This window comes from Stomoxys calcitrans, chromosome 2, assembly GCF_963082655.1.
Source record: "Stomoxys calcitrans chromosome 2, idStoCalc2.1, whole genome shotgun sequence".
NCBI lineage: Eukaryota > Metazoa > Arthropoda > Insecta > Diptera > Muscidae > Stomoxys > Stomoxys calcitrans.
Window position 1 is genome coordinate 189,765,320 of NC_081553.1, and position 23,937 is coordinate 189,789,256.

Here is a 23,937-nt window from a genome sequence, read left to right on the forward strand (position 1 = left end):
TTAATATTTATTTTACTTAATTAAAAAATACAAGAGAAGAATACATTAATATGTGTATGTGTTGGTGTGTTGGATTTCCATTTTTGTTTTTTGTTGTTGGTGTTTGTGTATGAGTGTTTCCATGTTTTTTTTTTGTCTAGCTAATAGTCCTCACTTATTTTCTATAGAGAGAAGGGGAGGGGGAAGAAATACAAACAAAATGACATAACTTGATGGGCAAAGGACATATGAACGACAAATGGAAATTAGTAATACATACTTAGGGGAGAGACAAGAAACAAAAAAAACAAAAAACATCAACACAAGAGAAAATAAAGATCATTAAGCATATACATATATGTATGTATGTATGTATGTATATGTAGAACGACGATGAAACAAAAGCGAAAAGTGCTGACTTAATAGTATACAGTGAGTGATAGAACGAATACGGGATGGTGTTTTCTTTCCATGAAGGAAGGGGGCGCTGCTCTACAAAATTTACATATGACGAGTATTGCCGAAACCGCCATGACCAGACTGAGAGGCACCTTTGTTGAAGCCCATTTGCAAGTTGAGTTCAGCATTGTGGGCACGCAATTGTTCTTCAGTGAATTCACGGACATTCTTTTCGGCCATCTTGGGACCCAAGGTGGGTCCGGTGTATTCGGGGTGGTGTTGAGTCTAAAAGAGAAGAGAAAGAATACAAATTTAATATCGTTTTGATTTTTTTTACACACCAGTGTGAAATAGGGGTAGCAGAGCTTTTAATTAAAGGGCACTGTGAGTCTGCTACACTACTCCAGGTGTTGCTACTGGCTAGCAATACCCAGTGTGGTGTTGTAGTGTTTGTTTTTTTTTTCTTTTGCTATATAAAACCAAAAACTTACGGTACGACCCAAGGAGTACAAGCACAATGTAACTTGAGGTATATTGCGACGTTCAAAGAGATCGGCAGTTTGGAAGATTTCTTCCTCAGGTACACCGTACTTCTTGATGGCAGCTTGGAATCTTTGAATGTTTTCCATCAACTGGAAGTTGGTGCCACGTTCTTGGATCTTCTTAACGGAGCCGGGAGCCATTTTGTTGATCAATTTGCAAAGGACAATGCCATCCTTTAAGATATCCTCATAATGGCCACTGGGAACTTTTTCACCCAAAACCTCAAAGATCCAGTTCAAGACTTCTTGTTCTTGTTCCTTGTTGCGGGGCTAAAAAAGAGTAAAAAGTAAAGAATAATAAAATTTTTGTTTTGTTTAAAAATTAAGGTTATAAAAAAACCAAAAAAAAAAAAACACAATTTAATGGACAAAATCATTTAAACTTTTTTTTTTTAAAAAATTTTAAGATTTTTCAGTGATTTTGTAACATTAATCGGGCAACCCAGGCTTGAACATTCCAAACATATCTATAACTAGCCTAACCGGGCCCGCTCCGCTGTGTCTTCTTTAACTCTTTAATATCTTTTTAGGGTGGGTGACGAAGTGTCGTCCCGCATGTGGATATCGAATTGTAGCCTTTGACGCTGAACGCTTTTGAATCCTGGCGAGAACATCGGACAAAGCAGTGGTTGGCCACATTTGCGAGGTACAATGCCATGCATGGTCATTTAAAATATTTTACCCAAAGAAATGTCGCACTGCGCGACGCCATTCGGATTCGACTATAAAAAAGGTACCTTAACATTGAGTTTAAGCTTGAATCGGAAAGCCCTCATTGATGTGTGAGAAGTTTGCCGCTGCTCGGTTCCTGGTGTTTTTAAAAAATTAGGGTAATGAGAAGTGCTTTTTAGGGGAGGGTTGGCACCTCAGACATTTCGACTCAAATATGGATATCAAATTCGTGCTTCCAAATCCCTTTAATTTGAGCCACATATTGCCATGCCCGGTAAATATGAACCGTTTGGAGGGTGTTTTGGGGCTGGGGCGGCCAGCGGCACTTTAAACTGAAAATAGATATCAAATTCTGGCTTTATTCCCAACGGAAAGGGAGTTCAGTTTAGGGGGTGCTATAGGGTGTATCTCAAAACACTTGGCACCAAAATTGCATATCAAATTTATGTCGTTTTCTACTCTCAAATACCTTTTATTTGCGTCGCATATGGTCATACTGGGTCAAAAGCCCTATTTGACATATATTTAGGAGGAAAAGCGCCACCTAGACTTGAACGCAAATTTTAATGTCATATTCGTTATCTACTCCCATATACCTTTCATTTAAATCCCTTATAGCCATGGTCGGCTAATATGCCCTAGACTTGAAAGCAAATTTTAATCTCATATTCGTAATCAACTCCCAAATACCTTTCATTTGAGACCCATATAGCCATGGTCAGCTAATATGCCCATTTGGGGGCATGCCCGGGTTAGGCGACCTTCCATTACTTGGACCCAATGTTTTATGCCATATTTGTAATCTACTGTCTAATGCTTTTCATTTGAGTGTCGTATTGGTATGAACTTTGAATATCTCAGTTTAGAGGAGTTTTGAGATTGGGGGGCCCGCTGGGTACTCGGACCCAAATTTTAATACTATGTTTGTTTTCTGGTCTCCAATACCTTTTATTTGATGCCCTTGTTGTGTCCATCAGACCACTTTTGGGTATGGGTAGCGTTTTTGGGGTAAGGGGGAGGGTCCGCTTCCACCTGATATCTAAACTTATATCGGTTCAGCTATGTATCATATAGTCATAATGGGTCTAATGGTATTTTTGAGGGGTGGCCTGACCCCCAATACTTTGATTTGATTTTCTTTGCCAGATTCGAAATCTACTCCCGAATACCTTTCATTTGAACCCCAAATTGACATGAACGTCCAATATGTCTGTTTGGAGGAGTTTTGGGGTTGGGGCGGCCCGAAGGGTACTTAGACTCAAAATTTAATATCATAATCGCATTCTACTCTCCAATACCCTTCATTTGATAACTATATTGTCCCTATCGGTCCACTTTTTATTTTCGATTGTGTTTTTGCCATAAGAGGGAGGGTCCGACCCCCTTCCGATATCGAAAAATTATATGGCCTATGTTTCCTTCCAGACCAACCTACACAATATGCGAAAATTTCGAGAAAATCGGTTCTGCTGTTTGGGCGTTTTTGTTGGGGTGGGGTGACAGTCAATACTTCGACATGAATTTGTAAGCCAGATTCGTTATCTACTCCCGCATACTTTTCATTTGATACCTATATCGTCCTTATCGGTCCACTTTTGTTTTTGGATGGTGTTTTTGGGGTGGAGGGTCCGCCCCCTTCGGCCCCTTCTACTCTCGAATACCTTTCATTTGAGTCCCATATTGTCATGATCGTTAAATAAACCTATTTTAAGGGGTTTTGGGGCTGGGGTACTTGGACCCAACTTTTATTATGAAATTCTTGAGTACCATACTCTCTACTCTTGAATACCTTTTAATTGAATCCCATATTGTCCCGATCGGTCCACTTTTATTTTTGGGTATTACTTTTATGGTAAGGGGGAGGATCCGTCCCCCTCCTGATATCAAAAAAATATATGGCCTATGTTTCCTTCCAGATCACCCTACACAATATTCCAAAATTTCGAGAAAATCGGTTTTGCCGTTTCTCAGTCTATATGGAACAAACAAACCGAGTCACGTATATCCGTGATTGGCTAATGTGCCAATTTTGGGCCTTTTTGTTGGGATAGGGTGACCCCCTATGCTTCGATATGGATTTGTATGCCAGATTCGTTATCTACTCCCGCATACTTTTCATTTGATACCCATATTGTCCTTATCGGTCCACTTTTGTTTTTGGGTGGTGTAAGTGGTGGGGTAAGGGTGGAGGGTCCGCCCCCTTCCGTTATCAATAAATAATAAAGCCTATTCCTACTTCTTCACCATATTCGTAATCTACTCCCGAATACCTTTCATTTGAGTCCCATATTGTCATGATCGTTAAATAAATCTATTTTAAGGGGGTTTGGGGCTGGGGCGGCCCCCAGGTACTTGGACCCAACTTTTATTATGAAATTCGTACTCTACTCTTGAATACCTTTCATTTGAATCCCATATTGTCCCGATCGGTCCACTTTTATTTTTGGGTATTACTTTTGGAGTAAGGGGGAGCGCCCGTCCCCCCTCCTGATATCAAAAAATTATATAGCCTACGTTTTCTTCCAGACCAATCTACACAATCTGTGAAAACACAAATTGATTTTTATATGTAAGATTGTCTCCGTTATACAAGACTTTAATTCAACCTTACACGCATTTGTTCAACATACCAGTAAAAATCGTAAACATCCTTATTTTTTCTCCAATCCCTAGATTATTGGCATGCTAGAAAATTCAGTTTATATTATCCCCAAACCTCATTAGGGTTTTTTTTTTTTATTTTTTTTTCCACACCACCTAAACCTCAATTTAGTGCTAATTTGTGTAGCGAACTTCACAGAAATTAACCGCAAAATATAAATTGCATCAAACTGTCTAATAGCTGCCAAAACATTTAAAAATTAATCATAATTTTCGCTTAGCACTACTCCAGCAATGGTCCTGTGTATGTGAAAATGTGTACTCGAATACAAGTCAAGGGGAAAAAATCATAACTTTTTTTTTTCATTTTACTATTCACAATTTTAATGAGCTACATCATTTAGAATAATTATAGACAACACATTTTATATCCCAAATGAATTTTAAATAAAGTGCTACGTTTTTTTGCCTGTTCTCAATTCAATTCTCACAAAATAGGGCTTATATGCTTTCAGGAATTATTTAAAACTAAAGTGCATGGAAGTGACAGCAGTCAAACAGTTGTGTTGTAAAAAATAGCATAACCAGACATTTGGACAAAGTTCAATCCAAATATAAAACTATGACATAATTTCCTATAGCAATGAAATTTTTGTTAAAATTGGCAAAAGAAAAAAAATTTTGGTAAAGTTTTCTATAGAAAAAAAAAATTCTCATAAAAAAATGTTCACGTTGTTGTTTTTGAATAAGGGAGGTAAGACTTTATTTATCTTCTATTGCGCTAAAGGAAGTCGTCTTTAAGAGCTCCGTTTACATTCAGATTTGTGGTTTACAACCTACTCCAATTGGATTGGTATGTTAAGCACCATGATCCATTGGACAAATCTCGCTGACTAAGATTAATGGCGAACCTGAAATCGCGAACCGCTTTTTAGTTGTTCTCAGTTTAAAATTTCACCAATAGGAGTATATGTGCAAGCCTTATTGACCTTCTTTCTAGTATTCTCACGATCCATGCCGTTCCATAGGTTTTTCGTTGTCCTACTGGCCGTTTTACTGTTCCACAATGATACATGCGCGGTTTCTGCACAAATCCTCAACTCGGGCTGCGTCGCCCCCAAAGGTTTCGCATTCACCAAGTTCACTAGTGGTAGTTCTCTCGGCCTTGTGGGAGTGGGTTATTGTAGACCTTATGGTCTGTAGCCCCAATGGTCTGTTTAGTTCCAAACTTCGCATTTTATTATCGCCCGGTTCTTCGCCTGCTGAAGCATTTTATGATCAGGCAGTGGGAAAATATCTCAGTTCCTGGGTCCACAATGTAGACCTCCATGCCAAGCTTTGATCCATTCGTCTAACATGAACTTCCTAGCTAGTATTAGGAGGGTATAACCATAGCTGTAAAATGTTTCTGGTGTTCTCGCCAGGAATTCAACCATGGCGTCCAGCATCATGGGCAGACATGCTGAACTCTGTGTTTTTGCGAATATCCTCATAAACAAGCTGATACCAGTATTCTCTGGTTTCGCATTGAGATCCCTAGGTGTAGCCCAGTCTTATGCCATCTCTGAGACCCTTTCAACTCTTCTACATAGCTGAAGCCACGGATGTTCTAGTCTTGTTCATGGTATGTATTAAACGCTCCATAGTTTTGAGTAAATAGAAGAGAGAGAGTAAATACAAGTCCTCGGCGCCGGGTAGTCCATCTCATTCTGATTTAACTCCGGGTATTATCCATTTGGGTGGTTAACTCTTCAAGGTTTTCTTTACGATAGACTTGTCTTCTGTTTCTCTGGTCTAATTACTATGCCGGATAACAATGTCTTTCAATTTGCCACGGGGTTTTTAGTGAAACTTATTATACCCTCCGGGGTATACTTGTTACGTCATTCCGTTTGCAACACCTCAAATATTCGTCTAAGACCACATAAAGTATATATATTCTTGATTGTCATGACATTTTAAGTCGATCTAGCCATGTCCGTCCGTCTGTCCGTCCATTCGTCTGTCCGTCCGTCCATCCGTCTGCCCGTCCGTCCGTCTGTCTGTCCGTCCGTCCGTCTGTCCCTCCGTCTGTCCGTCCGTCTGTCCGTCCGTCTGTCCGTCCGTCTGTCCCTCCGTCTGTCCGTCCGTCTGTCCGTCCATCTGTCCGTCCGTCTGTCCGTCCGTCTGTCCGTCCGTCCGTCCGTCCGTCCGTCCGTCTGTCTGTCCGTCCGTCCGTCCGTCCCTCCGTCTGTTCCTCCGTCTGTCCCTCCGTCTGTCCCTCCGTCTGTCCCTCCGTCTGTCCCTCCGTCTGTCCCTCCGTCCGTCTGTCCGTCCGTCTGTCCGTCCGTCTGTCCGTCCGTCTGTCCCTTCGTCTGTCCCTCCGTCTGTCCCTCCGTCCGTCTGTCCGTCCGTCTGTCCGTCCGTCTGTCCCTTCGTCTGTCCCTCCGTCTGTCCCTCCGTCTGTCCCACCGTCTGTCCCTCCGTCTGTCCCTCCGTCTGTCCCTCCGTCTGTTCCTCCGTCTGTCCCTCCGTCTATCCCTCCGTCTGTCCGTCCATCTGCCCCTCCGTCTGTCCCTCCGTCTGTCCCTCCGTCTGTCCCTCCGTCTGTCCCTCCGTCTGTCCCTCCGTCTGTCCCTCCGTCTGTCCCTCCGTCTGTCCCTCCGTCTGTCCCTCCGTCTGTCCCTCCGTCTGTCCCTCCGTCTGTCCCTCCGTCTGTCCCTCCGTCTGTCCCTCCGTCTGTCCCTCCGTCTGTCCCTCCGTCTGTCCCTCCGTCTGTCCCTCCGTCTGTCCCTCCGTCTGTCCCTCCGTCTGTCCCTCCGTCTGTCCCTCCGTCTGTCCCTCCGTCTGTCCCTCCGTCTGTCCCTCCGTCTGTCCCTCCGTCCGTCCCTCCGTCTGTCCCTCCGTCTGTCCCTCCGTCTGTCCCTCCGTCTGTCCCTCCGTCTGTCCCTCCGTCTGTCCCTCCGTCTGTCCCTCCGTCTGTCCCTCCGTCTGTCCCTCCGTCTGTCCCTCCGTCTGTCCCTCCGTCCGTCCGTCTGTCTGTCGAAAGCACCCTAACTTTCGAAGGTGTAAAGCTAGCCGATTGAGATTTTGCACAAATACTTCTTATTAGTGTAGGTCAGTTAGGATTCTAAATGGGCCATATCGGTCCATGTTTTGATATAGCTGTCATATAAACCGATCTTGGATTTTGCCTACATGAGCCACTAGAGGGTGCAATTTTTATTCGATTGGTTTGAAATTTTGCGCGACTTGTTTTGTAATGACTTTCAATAGCTGGGCCAAATGTGGTTCATATCCGTTCATAAACTGATATAGCTGCCAAAAAACCGATCTTTAATCTTGACTTCTTGAGCCACTAAAGTTCGTAATTATTAACCGACTTGGCTGAAATTTTGCATGAGGTGATTTGTTATGACTTTCAATTACTGTGCCAAACGTGGTTTATATCGGTCTATAACCATATATAGCTGCCATATAAACCAATCAGGGGTTTTGACTTCTTGAGCCACTAGAAGTCGCAATTTTTATCGGATTTGTCTGAAATTTCGCACGAAATTTTGTGTTATGACAAGTGACAAGTATGGTTTAAATCGGTACATAACCTGATATAGCTGCCATTAAAACCGATCTTAAATCTTGACTTCTTGAGCCACTAGAGTTCGCATTTATTAACCGACTTGGCTGAAATTTTGCATGAGGTGATTTGTTATGACTTTCAATTACTGTGCCAAACGTGGTTTATATCGGCCCATAACCTGATATAGCTGCCATATAAACCGATCGGGGATCCTGACTTCTTGAGCCTTAAGAGATCGCAATTATTATCCGTTTTGGCTGAAATTTTGTACATGACCTTCAACATAGGTATCAAATATAGTCTGAATCGGTCTATAGCCTGATACAGCTCCCATATACCGATCTCTCCTTATTTCATTTCTTAAGCCCGTAAAGGGCGCAATTTTTATTCGAATTGGCTGAAATTTTACACAATGACTTCTACTATGGTCTCCAACATTTAGTTCATTTCAATAGCATAGCAATTTTTTTCTGTTATACTTTGTTTGCCTAAAGTGAAATGCTGGGAAAAGAGCTCGACAGATGCGATCCATGGTGGAGGGTATATAAGGTTCGGCCCGGCCGAACTTAGCACGCTTTTACTTGTTCATCTTGTGAACGTCATTAACACCATCGACCTGTTCATCGCAAAGTTTTTTGGACTTAGGTTACTTCACCCTGGTTACCCTATTGTTTTCTTTGAGCTGTGTGTAATACACATTCCAATAAACGACCTTTTTTTATGACCTGCTCTATTAAAAGTCCTTGGAAATCTTTCCCAATGTTGCGAATCTCCCCTTCATACACCGTTTTTTTGGACTGATAATTGTTTTCCAAAAAATTTAATTTTGAAAAAATTTCCTTAGAAACTAAATTTTGTAAATAAAAATAATTGAAGTATAAGAGTTTAAAAATCTCTATCTTACAATAATTTGAATCTTAGTGCTATTTTATTGCCCCCTACTGTAATCCCTTGCGTGGCCACTATAAAATTAACCCCTGAAACAATTGACCTGAAGCCTAAATAATGCGCACTCAACAAATAAACAATTTTTGATGAGATTATGCCGCATTAAAACCATAAATTATCTCATAGCTTTCATGTAAGCATTACTCGGCCTCCCACATAAATTAAAACTATGTTACAACTGCAAGTTTAGTAATTTGTTTGATTTTAGAAAGGGAATCCTTAAGTGGAAACCAAAAGCCATAAATATAACCAGTAAGGAAAGGCTAAAGTCAGGCGGTGCCGACTAAATAATACCCTACACCTACCCTATAAACACAAAAGGGGGGGGGGGGGGGGGGGGGGATACATCAAATTCTGAACCAATTTTGATGGATCTCAGCGGATGTATTCAGATAGATTTTTAAAATTACTGTATCAAATTTCGACCAAAGCAAATATGTTCAAAATGTAATAACTACGGTTGACAAATGACAACAAATTATCCAAAATCTGACAAACAAATACATGGGAGCTATATCTATATCTGAACCGATTTTGACCAAACTTTATGGATATTTTGGAAATCGTCGAGGAAAGCGTTGTACAAAATTTTGGGAAGATTGGTAAAAAAATGCGCTAGCAGTGGGTCTAGGAGTGAAAATCGGACGAACATATATATGGGAGTTATATCTAAATCTGAACAGATTACTGTGAAATTTACAAGTCATATCAAGAGTCATAAGAAAATCCTTCTTGCCGAATTTCGAGAGAATCGATTGACAAATGACCATTTTATTGCTATATTACTGCAAATCGGACGAACATATATATGGGAGCTATATCCAAATCAGATCCGATTACTACCAGTAGTGTTGAGAGTCATAAGAAAATCCTTCCTACCAAATTTCGAGAGAATCGGTTAACAAATGACTATTTTATTGCATTATTACGGCAAATCGAACGAACATATATATGGAAGCTATATATAAATCTGAACCGATTTTTTCCAATTTCAAAAGGCTTCGTCTCTAGGCCGAAAAACCTGCCCATACCAATTTTGCAGACCATCGGATGAAAATTGCGACCTGTATTTGGTACACAAATTAACATGGACAGACGGACAGACAGACGGACATAGCAAAATCGAATCAGAATCAGTGATTCTGAGTCGATCTGTATACTTACCAATGGGTCTATCTGTCTTCCTTTTGGGTGTTACAAACGAATGCTGTTATAATACCCTGTACCACAGTAGTGGTGTAGGGTATAAAAAGTATTTGTGCAAAATTTCAAGCGGCTAGCTTAACACTTTCGAAAGTTAGCGTGTTTTCGACAGTCAGACGGACGGACCGACCGAGGGACGGACGGATGGATGGCCGCACAGATGGACGGACATGGCTTGATCGACCTGAAAACTACATGACGATCAAGAATATATGCTTTGCGGGGTCTCAGACGCTTATTTCGAGGTGTTACAAACAGAATGACGAATTTATAGTATACCCCCATCCTATGTTGTAGGGTATAAAAAGTAATCGTCAACATTGAGTGTTTCAATTATTTGGTGAAATATGAAATTTACGATGAAATTAAACAGACTTTTCAGATGGTTGGTAAATATGTCCATTAAAATCCGTTGATATATTGCAAATTTTGCCCATGAAGATTCCAGTAAGGAACAGAGGCAAACTTCTCACATATCAATGAGTGCAGTCCCATTCAAGCAGCATGAGGAGGGGAAAACCACCGGTGAACATTTTTTTCTGATGGTCTCGCCAGGATTCGCACCCAGGCGTTCTGCGTCATAGGCGTACATGCAAACCTCTGCGCTACGGTGATATATATGAAAGTTATATCTGAAGGGATTTTCATCAAAATTCCTATTTTTTTGCTTGGTATGAAAAATGATACCTGTATCATGATTGCACAAAAGGACAGACATATAAACACAAAGGAGAGTTGTTTCATCTCCTATGTGTCGATTAGGTTGTACATGAACAGTCTACCAAAAGTCCTTTGTCAACTTTCAACTAACCCAGCTTTTATTAAGCTGGGTTAGTTAAGTTTGGAAAGAGGGTGGAGATATTAATCCACAACATGCCACTATGGACATACACCTAAGCCAGTAATCGCCTTTTTGTGCATTTTAAATCCTTAATAGCATTGAATTATTGCTGGGCAAAAAGAGGAAAGGGGCCTAACTGCCTTTCGTTATTGGCATGCCAATGACCAGTGAGCACTTTTGGTTGCCAAGAGTCATCGGTTATGACTTCTCAAAAACTTTGACGGTTGATTAGGCATTTTTTTGCAAAATTTGTTCCAATTATAAAAAAAAAATTATTACAATTCCATAGAATTCTTATGAAAATTTATGAAAATCTGGCTGCCTTTTCACAAAGTCGTTACTAAATGGCATCCTTTGTTCAACCTGCTGGCATACTTGTTCACATAATTCTCTAAATGCTACTTAAAATTTCTCGGTATTTCTTTTCCCCCACCTTTTTTTTCAACAGACCTTCACCCGTTTAAAAGTGAAAACGAAAGTTGGTATACCTAACTGGTATACAAATTATATTGAAAATCCCATTCTGATTTTTATGATGCCAATTTAATCTAAACAAATAAGCAAAACTGAAAAATTTGCATATTTGTTGCTGATGCAAATTGTCAGATTTGTTGGTTGCATGAAATGGAACTTTATGACAGGGTCAGCTAGCTAAGCAGAAATGTTTTTGTTTAGCATTTAAAATGCAGTTTAGACCATTGTCAGTGGCAAAACTCAAACATTTGGCTAACTGGCTGGATGGCTAGCTGTTGGGTTCGCTGTCCGTCTGTCCGTTTGTCTGTTTGCCTGTCTTCTGCTGGATTGTTGCTGTTTCGCTTCGTTTCGGTCTTCTGGCATTTGGCCAATTGGCTTAATTAAATTGAACAGATTTTGTAGTTGAAACTGAAAGAAAGAGCAAAACAAAGGCAAAAAGCACAATGAAATGCCAACATGAAAACATTTCGCTGTCATGGCAGCGCGCGCACAACCTCAGGCAAATAATGTGCGAAAAGAAATGTTTTCGTGAATTAGGCTAACGCTAAGTAAATAATTCCAGTATACTACAGTGCAAAAAACAACTACACTACAATGGACCGAATAAAATTTCAATTATTTATTCTGATTTTATTTGCCTCCGCTTGTTTGTTGTGTTTTATTGTAGTGTGGCTGGTGCTACAGATGCTGCTGCTGCTACTGCTACTTTGTTTGAAAATTCTCGTTTTTTTTTGCGTTTGGCTAACATTCAATGTCATTGGGCAAATTTTAATTATCTTTCTATTTACTGATCTTTAAGTATTTGCTTATATTTATTTACTTATTTAATATGTTGAAAAACAAAAATCTTTGAACATTTTCTTTGGAGGTCAATGTTGAAGATGAAAAATCTCTTTTAAAGCAGAAAAATGAAAATCCTAGGATGTTAAGGTAGGTATACTGCTAATGCAAATTGGCCGAGGAACATTCTGTTAAGGAACAGGGGCAACCAACTCACATATCAATGAGTGTTATTCGATCCCAGTTTAAGCTTAATGATGAGGAGCCTCCTTTTTATAGCCGAGACCGAGCTGCGTGCCGCAAAGCGACACCTATTTGTTGAGAAGTTTTAACATGGGTGATGCAAGACCTAACAAATGTTACCAGCAGAAGGAGGACATAACCACTACTGAAAATATTTTCTCGCCTGGATTCGATCCCAGGAGTTCAGCGCAATAGACGAACATGCTAACGTCTATGTCATGACACCTATATGATATTCGTTTTATTGATAGCTCATTATATGTTTAAAAACCACAAAAGGGATTTGCTTCTGAGTTTATTTAAAAAGAAAATTATTCGTAAAGGAGTTAAGGCGTTGTTCTTGGCTGGAAATACACAACCGGCTATTGTTAGCGAACTCAAATACCTCAAAGTGAACAAAACAATTATGTATCCCACAAAAAAAAAAAAAAAAAAAAAATTTGGCCGGGCCGAATCTTATATACCCTCCACCATGGATCGCATTTGTCGAGTTCTTTTCCCGGCATCCCTTCTTAGGCAAAACAGGATATAAGAAAAGATTTGCTCTGCTATTAGAGCGATATCAACATATGGTCCAGTTTGGACCACAACTAAATTAAAATTAATAAATTAAAATGTTGGAGACCTGTGTAATATGTCAGTCAATTCGAATAAGAATTGCGCCCTTTGGGGGCTCAAGAAGTAAAATAGAGAGATCGATTGATATGGGAGCTGTATCGGGCTATAGACCGATTCAGACCATAATAAATACGAATGTTGATGGTCATGAGAGAATCCGTCGTACAAAATTTCAGGCAAATCGGATAATAATTGCGACCTCTACAGGCTCAAGAAGTCAATACGTCGTGAAAAAATTCAACACGCCATGCCAAAATTCATTCAAATCGGATAAGAATTGCACCCCCTATAGGCTCAAGAAGTCAAGACCCAAGATCGGTTTATATGGCAGCTATAACAGGTTATGGACCGATTTGAACCATACTTGGCACAGTTGTTGGCTATCATGACAAAACACGTCGTGCGAAACTTTATTCCAAATCGTATGTGAATTGCGCCCTCTAGAGGCTCAAGAAGTCAAGACCCAAGATCGGTTTATATGGCATCTATATGAGGTCATCATCCTAGTTGAATTATACTTGGCACAGTTGTTGGATATTAAAACAAAATACTTCGTGCAAAAATTCATTCCAATGAGATAAGAATTGCGCCCTCTAGAGGCTCAAGAAATCAAGACCCAAGATCGGTTTATATGACAGCTATAGCAGATTATGAACCGATTTGAATCGTACTTGACACTGATGTTGGAAGTGACACCAAAACACTACGTGCAAAATCGGACGAGAATTGCGCCCTCTAGAGGCTAAAGAAGTCAAGATTCAAGATCGGTTTATATGGTAGCTATATTAGGTTATTGACCGATTTGAACCTCACTTAGCACAGTTCTTAGATATCGTAGCAAAACTTGTCGTGCAAAGTTTCATTCCAATCGGATAAGAATTGCGCCCTATAGAGGTTCAAGAAGTCAAGACCCAAGATCGGTTTATATGGCAGCTATAACAGGTTATGAACCGATTTGAACCATACTTGGCACAGTTGTTGGATATCATAACAAAACACGTCGTGCAAAAATTCATTCCAATCGGATAAGAAATGCGCCCTCTAGAGGCCCAAGAAGTCAAGACCCAAAATCGGTTTATATGGCAGCTATATCAGGTCATCATCCGATTTGACCATACTTGGCACAGTTGTTGGATATCATAACAAAACACGTTGTGCAAAATTTCATTCCAATCAGATAAGAATTGCGCCCTCTAGAGGCTCAAGAAGTCAAGACCCAAGATCGGTTTATATGGCAGCTATATCAGGTTATGAACCGATTTTAACCTTACTTAGCACAGTTGTTGGATATCATAACAAAACACGTCGTGCAAAATTTCATTCCAATCGGATAAGAATTGCGCCCTCTAGAGGCCCAAGAAGTCAAGACCCAAGATCGGTTTAAATGACAGCTATATCAGGTTATGGACGGATTTGAACCATATTTGGCACAGTTGTTGGATATCATAGCTAAACACGTTGTGCAAATTTTCATTTGAATCGGCATATAGATATAGTGTATTGAGTCCGTAGACCGATATGCAGATTTAGGGTCTTAAGCTTATAACCGGCGCATTTATTACCCGATTTTGCTAAAACTCAGAACAGTGAGTTTTAATAGGCCCTACAATATCCGAACCAGTAGTATAGTGAAGGGCAGTAGATAAGAGGACTTGTATTAGGGGGTTCAAGAAGGTCCAGAGACTGGCCTGCGTCGGAATCACAGGGGTATTGAAATCTGCACCGCAGGCAGGTCTTGGCGCCACCAAGTTCGGAATTAGGCTGGGGGAGCTCGGTATGTTGAGGGAGGACAGGTGCGATCACAATTCCATTATGAATGCAATTGATGCTGAAGTTAGATTGAGAAGAATCTTCGACTATCTAGCACCGGTACCGATCGAGATTAGGACATTTAGGATTCGTTTTTACCGGGAGGGCAAATGCTGTGTTTGAGAGGGATGAGACCTCGATCATCACTGATGGCTCCAAGACGGAGTCATGTACCGCATTGGGGCTCTACTTATACGAACTCAACATCGATTTGTCTCTGAGACTTTCGGACGGATGTACGGTTTTTCAGGTAGAGGTCTGTGCCATATCAGTAACCGCAAGAGAAATTCTAGTAAGGGATCTACCGCCCTTTAAGTTCAGGTTTTATGTGGATAGTATGGCGGCGCTCAGGCCCTGGTGTGGAGGACGCTGGGGTCGAGGTGTGTGGCGAATTGTTCGGAGTTCCTGAATAGGCTCAGGATTCACGATGTGACGCTCATATGGATTCCCGGACATGACGGGATTCCAGAGAATGAAAGGGCGGGCTAAAGCGCCAGGAGGGGTACGTCTTGACTACGTACGTCCTGCCTACATGTGATCTGTCAAGTTACTGAACACAATAGATGAGATGGCCAGAATGGGGTTGATGGTGAGATGGGACTCAGCGGGTGGTTACCAGACCGCTAAGGCTCTTTGGCCTGTCATCGAATGGAGGAGAACGAAGAGTTGCTGGCGTTCGATAAAAGGTCGCTGAGCACATTGATAGGGGACATGACCGGACATTGTGCCATAGACCGTATGCAGCGCCCATGGTTATACCGCACAATGACTTCTGTAGGAGTTGTTGTGATGGAGATGGAGAAGGAGACTATCAAACATTTGCTCTATTCGTGTCCGGATCTGTAGGCATTCCCATTCATATAGAAGTCTATATAACTTCTATTGTCAGTGACATTGTAGTTTTAATCGGTTCTCTCAGGTACAGTCCTTTTTATAAAAAATGGGCTCAGGCAGTGTGTAATCCACACTGCCTGGAACATCGAACATTATATCAAGGATAACACAGTGCTCATAGCCGCCATATGACCAAAGAGAAAGCTCCATTGGAGTCCCACGGCAGTGGTCCCAGCAATTTGTCTAGGCACAATGGCCAGGACATTAGATGAAAATTTTGCCCATGAACATTGCACTTAGGAATAGGGGCAAATTTCTAACATATCAATGAGTGCAGTGTGATTGGAATTTGAGCTCAACGATGAGGGGCCTCCTTTTTATAGCCGAATCCGAACGGCGTGCCCTAGTGCGATATCTCTTTGGAGAGAAGTTTTACATGGCATAGTACCTCATGTATGTTGCCAGCATTAGAATGAGAATACCACCGATGACAATTTTTTCTGATGGTCTCGCCAGGGTTCGAATCCTGGCGTTCAGAGTCATAGGTGACCATCCTTTGGATCCGGTTGACTATTGAACTGCAGGTGGACTTTTGAAGTGCCGTCCACAAGACCACAGCACCATATAGCATTATAGGTCTGACAACTGCAGTATATACCCAATGCATGAACAATTCAGAAAACCTTTCAATATAGTTGATCTTGTAAGTCTGCCCAGGCCGTTGAGCTATTGCGTTGGAATTCAAGCGTAAACATCAGAAAAACTATTCAGCGGTGGTTCTTCGCTTACTAATGCTAGCTAAAATTTTGAGATCTGAGTTTTCATTCAGCGGCTAGCAGCTCGCTAAAATTTCTATCAGACTGGATTTGAAAGAAGTCTGTAACTGCTTGTTTGTGGAAAAATTTACTCTTACATCACCCATAAGCCTGCCATGGTCAATAATAGCGATTCATAAAAATTTCCACCATGAATAACTACACAAATTAAAAGCAACTACAAAACGTTTTGGTTATAAAACATTTACCGCATAAACAGGATAACAAATTGTTTTTAGCATTATGGTCATAAAGCCAATTGGCATTCGTTTTCCTTTTGTTCTTTTAGCGGTAGTTTTTTTTTCTTGTTTCATATTTGGAATGCCTTTCAGCCATTCATGTAGGGGGAACAAAGAGAAAAAAAAATGCCCAGGGCCAAAACATCGACATGGACATGGCCATAAAACTAAAAGTATAAACAAATTAAAATTAATAATTTTATGGGAGTCCGCTATTACACAATGACTGCAAATATTTTATAATATGGGTGGGGCAGGCAGTTTTTTGCTACAAATTGTTGGTTGTTGGCCTTTGGGTTGGCGAAAGATTTGGGATGGGATTTAAGTGGCAAACAAAAAGTAAAGTCAGGACCAAGCCGATATTCGTTAGTCGTATATTATGTGGGCAAGGAGTTGGATATATAAGCTAGAGACAGTCTTAAGAAGAGACAAAAGGACACACAGATGGTCTAAAAAACAGACAGATGTATAGAAAACAAGTAAAAGCGTGCTAAGTTCGGCAGGGCCGAAACTTATATACCCTCCACCATGGATCGCATTTGTCGAGTTTTTTTCCCTGCATCTCTTCATAGGCAATATAGGATATAAGGAAAGATTTGCTCTGCTATTAAAGCGATATCAAGATATGGTCCGGTTCGGACCACAATTAAATTATATGTTGGAGACCTGTGTAAAATGTCAGTCAATTCGAATAAGAATTGCGCCCTTTGGGGGCTCAATAAGTAAAATAGAGAGATCGATATATATGGGAGCTGTATCCGGCTATAGACCCATTCAGACCATAATAAACACGTATGTAGAGGGTCATGAGAGGATCCGTTGTACAAAATTTCAGGCAAATCCGAGTATAATTGCGACCTTTAAAGGCTCAAGAACTCAAGATACCAGATCGGTTTATATGGCAGCTATATCAGGTTATGAACCGATTTGAACCTTATTTGACACAGTTGTTGAAGGTAAGAATAAAATACGTCATGGAAAATTTCAGCCAAATCGGATAGGAATTGCGCCCTTTAGAAGCTCAAGAAGTCAAGACCCACGATCGGTTTATAAGACAGCTATATAAGGTTATGGACCGATTTGAACCACACTTGGTGCAGTTGTTGAATATCATAACAAATCACGTCGTGCAAAGTTTCCTTTGAATCGGATAAGAATTGCGCCCTCTAGAGGCTTAAGAAATCAAGACCCACGATCGGTTTATATGACAGCAATATCAGGTTATGAACCGATTTGAACCATACTTGGCTCAGTTATTGGATATCATAACAAAACATATCGTGCAAATTTCATTCCAATCAGATAAGAATTGCGCCCTCTAGAGGCTCAAGAAGTCAAGGCCCAAGATCGGTTTATATGACAGCTATATCAGGTTATGGACCGATTTGAACCGTACTTGGCACAGTTGTTTGATATGACAACAAAACACATCGTGCAAAATTTCATTCAAATCGGATAAGAATTGTGCTCGCTAGAGGCTCAAGAAGTCAAGACCCAAGATCGGTTTATATGGCAGCTATATCAGGTTATGGACCGATTTGAACCATACTTTGTTCAGTTGTTTGATATGACAACAAAACAAAAAGTGCAAAATTTCATTCCAATCGGATAAGAATTGCGCCCTCTAGAGACCCAAGAAGTCAAGACCCAAGATCGGTTTATATGGCAGCTATATCAAAACATGGACCGATATGGCCCATTTACAATCCTGACTGACCTAAACTTATAAGATGTATTTGTACAAGATTTCAAACGGCTAACTTTACTCCTTCGAAAGTTAGAGTGCTTTCGACAGACAGACGGACGGACGGACATGGCTAGATCGACAAAGGATGTCACAAAGATCAAGAATACATTATGGGGTCTCAGACGAATATTTCGAGTAGTTACAAACAGAATGACGAAATTAGTATACCCCCATCCTATGGTGGAGGGTATAAAAACTACAGACAACGGATAGCAGGACAACTAAAAGGTAGGCATATACATAAACTGAACAAGTAACAGCGTGCTAAGTTCGGCCGGGCCGAATCTTATATACCCTCCACCATGGATCGCATTTGTCGAGTTCTTTTCCCGGCATCTCTTCTTAGGCAAAAAAAGGATATAAGAAAAGAGTTGCTCTGCTATTAGAGCGATATCAAGATATGGTCCGGTTCGGACCACAATTAAATTATATGTTGGAGACCTGTGTAAAATTTCAGCCAATTCGTATAAGAATTGCGCCCATTGGGGCTCACGAAGTAAAATAGAGAGAACGATTTATATGGGATCTGTATCGGGCTATAGACCGATTCAGACCATAATAAACACGTTTGTTGATGGTCATGAGAGGATCCGTCGTAAAAAATTTCAGGCATATCGGATAATAATTGCGAGAAGTCAAGATCCCAGATGGGTTTATATGGCAGCTATATCAGGTTATGAACCAATTTGAACCTTATTTGACACAGTTGTTGAAAGTAAAAATAAAATACGTCATGCAAAATTTCAGCCAAATCGGATAGGAATTGCGCCTTCTAGAAGCTCAAAAAATCAAATCCCCAGATCTGTTTATATGACAGCTATATTAGGTTATGAACCGATTTGAACCATACGTGTCGCAGTTGTTGAATTTCATAACAAATCACGTCGTGAATTTCATAACAAATCACGTCGTGAATTTCATAACAAATCACGTCGTGCAAAGTTTCCATTGAATTGGATAAGAATTGCGCCCTCTAGAGGCTCAAGAAGTCAAGACTCAAGATCGGTTTATATGACAGCTATATCAGGTTATGAACCGACTTGAACCATACTTGGCACAGTTGTTTGATATGATAACAAAACACGTCGTGCAAAATTTCATTCAAAACGGATAAGAATTGCGCCCTCTAGAGGCTCAAGAAGTCAAGACCCAAGATTGGTTTATATGACAGCTATATCAAGTTATGGACCGCCCTCTAGAGGCTCAAGAAGTCAAGACCCAAGATCGGTTTATATGACAGCTATATCAGGTTATAAACCGATTTAAACCATACTTGGCTCAGTTATTGGATATCATAACAAAACATGTCGTGCAAAATTTCATTCCAATCAGATAAGAATTGCGCCCTCTAGAGGCTCAAGAAGTCAAGACCCAAGATCGGTTTATATGGCAGCTATATCAAGTTATGGACCGCCCTCTAGAGGCTCAAGAAGTCAAGGCCCAAGATCGGTTTATATGACAGCTATATCAGGTTATAAACCGATTTAAACCATACTTGGCTCAGTTATTGGATATCATAACAAAACATGTCGTGCAAAATTTCATTCCAATCAGATAAGAATTGCGCCCTCTAGAGGCTCAAGAAGTCAAGACCCAAGATCGGTTTATATGGCAGCTATATCAAGTTATGGACCGCCCTCTAGAGGCTCAAGAAGTCAAGGCCCAAGATCGGTTTATATGACAGCTATATCAGGTTATAAACCGATTTAAACCATACTTGGCTCAGTTATTGGATATCATAACAAAACATGTCGTGCAAAATTTCATTCCAATCAGATAAGAATTGCGCCCTCTAGAGGCTCAAGAAGTCAAGACCCAAGATCGGTTTATATGGCAGCTATATCAAGTTATGGACCGCCCTCTAGAGGCTCAAGAAGTCAAGGCCCAAGATCGGTTTATATGACAGCTATATCAGGTTATAAACCGATTTAAACCATACTTGGCTCAGTTATTGGATATCATAACAAAACATGTCGTGCAAAATTTCATTCCAATCAGATAAGAATTGCGCCCTCTAGAGGCTCAAGAAGTCAAGACCCAAGATCGGTTTATATGGCAGCTATATCAAGTTATGGACCGCCCTCTAGAGGCTCAAGAAGTCAAGGCCCAAGATCGGTTTATATGACAGCTATATCAGGTTATAAACCGATTTAAACCATACTTGGCTCAGTTATTGGATATCATAACAAAACATGTCGTGCAAAATTTCATTCCAATCAGATAAGAATTGCGCCCTCTAGAGGCTCAAGAAGTCAAGACCCAAGATCGGTTTATATGGCAGCTATATCAAGTTATGGACCGCCCTCTAGAGGCTCAAGAAGTCAAGGCCCAAGATCGGTTCATATGACAGCTATATCAGGTTATAAACCGATTTAAACCATACTTGGCTCAGTTATTGGATATCATAACAAAACATGTCGTGCAAAATTTCATTCCAATCAGATAAGAATTGCGCCCTCTAGAGGCTCAAGAAGTCAAGACCCAAGATCGGTTTATATGGCAGCTATATCAGGTTATACACCGATTTTAACCATACTTGGCTCAGTTATTGGATATCATAACAAAACATGTCGTGCAAAATTTCATTCAAATCGGATAAGAATTGTGCCCTCTAGAGACCAAAGAAGTCAAGACCCAAGACCGGTTTATATGGCAGCTATATCAAAACATGGACCGATATGGCCCATTTACAAACTCAACCGACCTACACTAATAAAATGTATTTGTGCAAAATTTCAAACGGCTAACTTTACTCCTTCGAAAGTTAGAGTGCTTTCGACAGACGGATGGACGGACGGAAGGACGGACGGACAGATGGACGGACATGGCTAGATCGACTTAAAATTATATGACGATCAAGAATATATGTACTATATGGGGTCCCAGACGAATATTTCGTGTAGTTACAAACAGAATGACGAAATTAGTATAGGGTATAAAAACTTAGTGGAGGGTATAAAAACTACAGACAACGGATAGCAGGACAACTAGACAAACAAAAGGTAGGCATATGTAAAGGGTGATTTTTTTGAGGTTAGGATTTTCATGCATTAGTATTTGACAGATCACGTGGGATTTCAGACATGGTGTCAAAGAGAAAGATGCTCAGTATGCTTTGACATTTCATCATGAATAGACTTACTAACGAGCAACGCTTGCAAATCATTGAATTTTATTACCAAAATCAGTGTTCGGTTCGAAATGTGTTCATTCACCGTAACGTTGCGTCCAACAGCATCTTTGAAAAAATACGGTCCAATGATTCCACCAGCGTAAAACCACACCAAACAGTGCATTTTTCGGGATGCATGGGCAGTTCTTGAACGGCTTCTGGTTGCTCTTCACTCCAAATGCGGCAATTTTGCTTAATTACGTAGCCATTCAACCAGAAATGAGCCTCATCGCTGAACAAAATTTGTCAAAATTTGAACACATTTCGAACCGAACACTGATTTTGGTAATAAAATTCAATGATTTGCAAGCGTTGCTCGTTAGTAAGTCTATTCATGATGAAATGTCAATGCATACTGAGCATCTTTCTCTTTGACACCATGTCTGAAATCCCACGTGATCTGTCAAATACTAATGCATGAAAATCCTAACCTCAAAAAAATCACCCTTTATAAACTGAAAAATACCCAGGCAGAGGTTTAGATAGAATGGCAAGTAAACTGAAGGCCAGACAAGTGTTACACCTCGTTTGTTCCTACTCCATTTCACACATGTATTTCCTTTCCTTTTCAGCTTAACAAACAAACCAATGTTCCATATCATAAGACCTACTGGAACATAGTGTTCTTGTTAAGTTTATCAAATTAGAGCAAAAACTATTTTCCACTTTTTTTTTCTCCAAATGCTTATTGTTAAAATTGTTATTTATAAGCACTAGTAGCCAAATGCATTCCCACTCATATTCGTTGGAGTAAAAACAGTACTCTTTTTTCGACATCAACTTTTTCTGTGTTTTTTTTTCCAACAAAAAGAAAGTAGAAAATATGGTTTTCCTCATATAGAATTTTTTTGTGGAAAGAAAAAAGAAAAAATTATATGAACCACGCTATACATTTCAGTATGCTCAGCATGATATTCAGTGATATATTTCAATGCATATTTGAATATTCATATTTTCTGCTGTATGGGTGTCTATATCACACCTTTTATACAATGACATTTTTTACTCTGCATACCCTGCAAACATTTTTCATCATTTTGGGAGAGGGTTCGTTAAAGCGATGAATAAAACAATAAACCTATTTTAAGGGGTTTTGGTGCTGGGGCGGCCCCCCAGGTATTTGGACCCAACTTTTATTATGAAATTCGTACTCTACTCTTAAATACCTTTCGTTTGAGTGCCATATTGTCCCGATCGGTCCACTTTTATTTTTGGATAGTAGTTTTGGGGTAAGGGGGAGGGTCCTCCCCCTACCGGTATTAGCAAATTATTAAGCCTATGTTTCCTTCCAGACCAACCTACACAATCTGTGAAAATTTCAAGGTAATCGGTAGACGTGTTTGAGTCTATAGAGAATAAACAAACAAACCGACAAACAAACCTACAAACAAACACAAATTGATTTTTATATATAAGATTAGTTTAGGTCGGTTGGGATTGTAAATGGGCCAAATCGGTCCATGTTTTGACATTACTGCCACATAAACCGATCTTGGGTCTTGACTTCTTAAGCCATTAGAGGGCGCTATTCTCATCCGATTTGGCTGAAATTTTACACGTGGTGTTTTGTTATCACTTTCAACAACTGTGCTAAGTATGGATTAAATCGGTCCACAATATGATATAGGTGCCATATAAACCGATCTTGGGTCTTGACTTCTAGAGCCATTAGAGGGTACAATTCTTATTCGATTTGGCTAAAATTTGGCATGAAGTGTTTTGTTATTACTTCCTACATCTGTGCCATGCATGGTCTAAATCGGTTGATAACCTGATATAGCAGCCATATAAACCGATCTTGGGTCTTGACTTCTAGAGCCATTAGAGGGCGCAATTCTCATCCGATTTGGCTGAAATTTAGCGTGAAGTGTTTTGCCATGTCTTCCTACAACCATGTCAAGTATGGTTTAAATCGGTCTATAACCTGATATAGCTGCCATATAAACCGATCTTGGGTCTTGACTTCTAAAGCCATTAGAGGTCGCAATTCTCATCCGATTTGGCTGAAATTTAGCACGAAGTGTTCTGTTATGACTTCCAAAAACTGTGCTAAGTATGGTCTAAATCGGTTGATAACCTGATATAGCTGCCATATAAACCGATCTTGGGTCTTGACTTCTAGAGCCATTAGAGGGCGCAATTCTCATCCGATTTGGCTGAAATTTGGCATGAGGTGTTTTGTTATGACTTCCAACAACTGTGTCGAGTATGGTTCAAATCGGTCCATAACCTGATAGAGCTGCCATATATACCGATCATGGATCTTGATTTTTGAGCCGCTAGAGGTTGCAATTCTCATCTGATTTTGCTGAAATTTTGAACAACGGCTTCTCCCATGACCTTCAACATACGTGGCCAATTTAATCTTAATTGATGTATAACCTCATACAGCTCCCACATAAACCGATCTCCCGATTATGCTTCTTGAGCTCCTACAAAGCGCAATTCTTAGCAGATTGCAT

General features: G+C 40.3%; 1 protein-coding gene across 1 annotated transcript in view; it reads right to left on the reverse strand.

Moving 5' to 3' along the window:
• Positions 1-356: 356 nt before the first annotated feature.
• Positions 357-23,937, reverse strand: part of LOC106088337 (myophilin) — a 48,178-nt gene continuing 24,597 nt past the window's right edge. Inside the window, exons 2-3 of the mRNA XM_059362720.1 lie at positions 870-1,190; positions 357-663 (exon numbers count right to left, since the gene is read on the reverse strand). Of these exons, the coding sequence (XP_059218703.1) occupies positions 481-663; positions 870-1,190 (504 nt within the window). The 3' untranslated portion in view covers positions 357-480. The remainder of the gene's footprint in view (positions 664-869; positions 1,191-23,937) is intronic.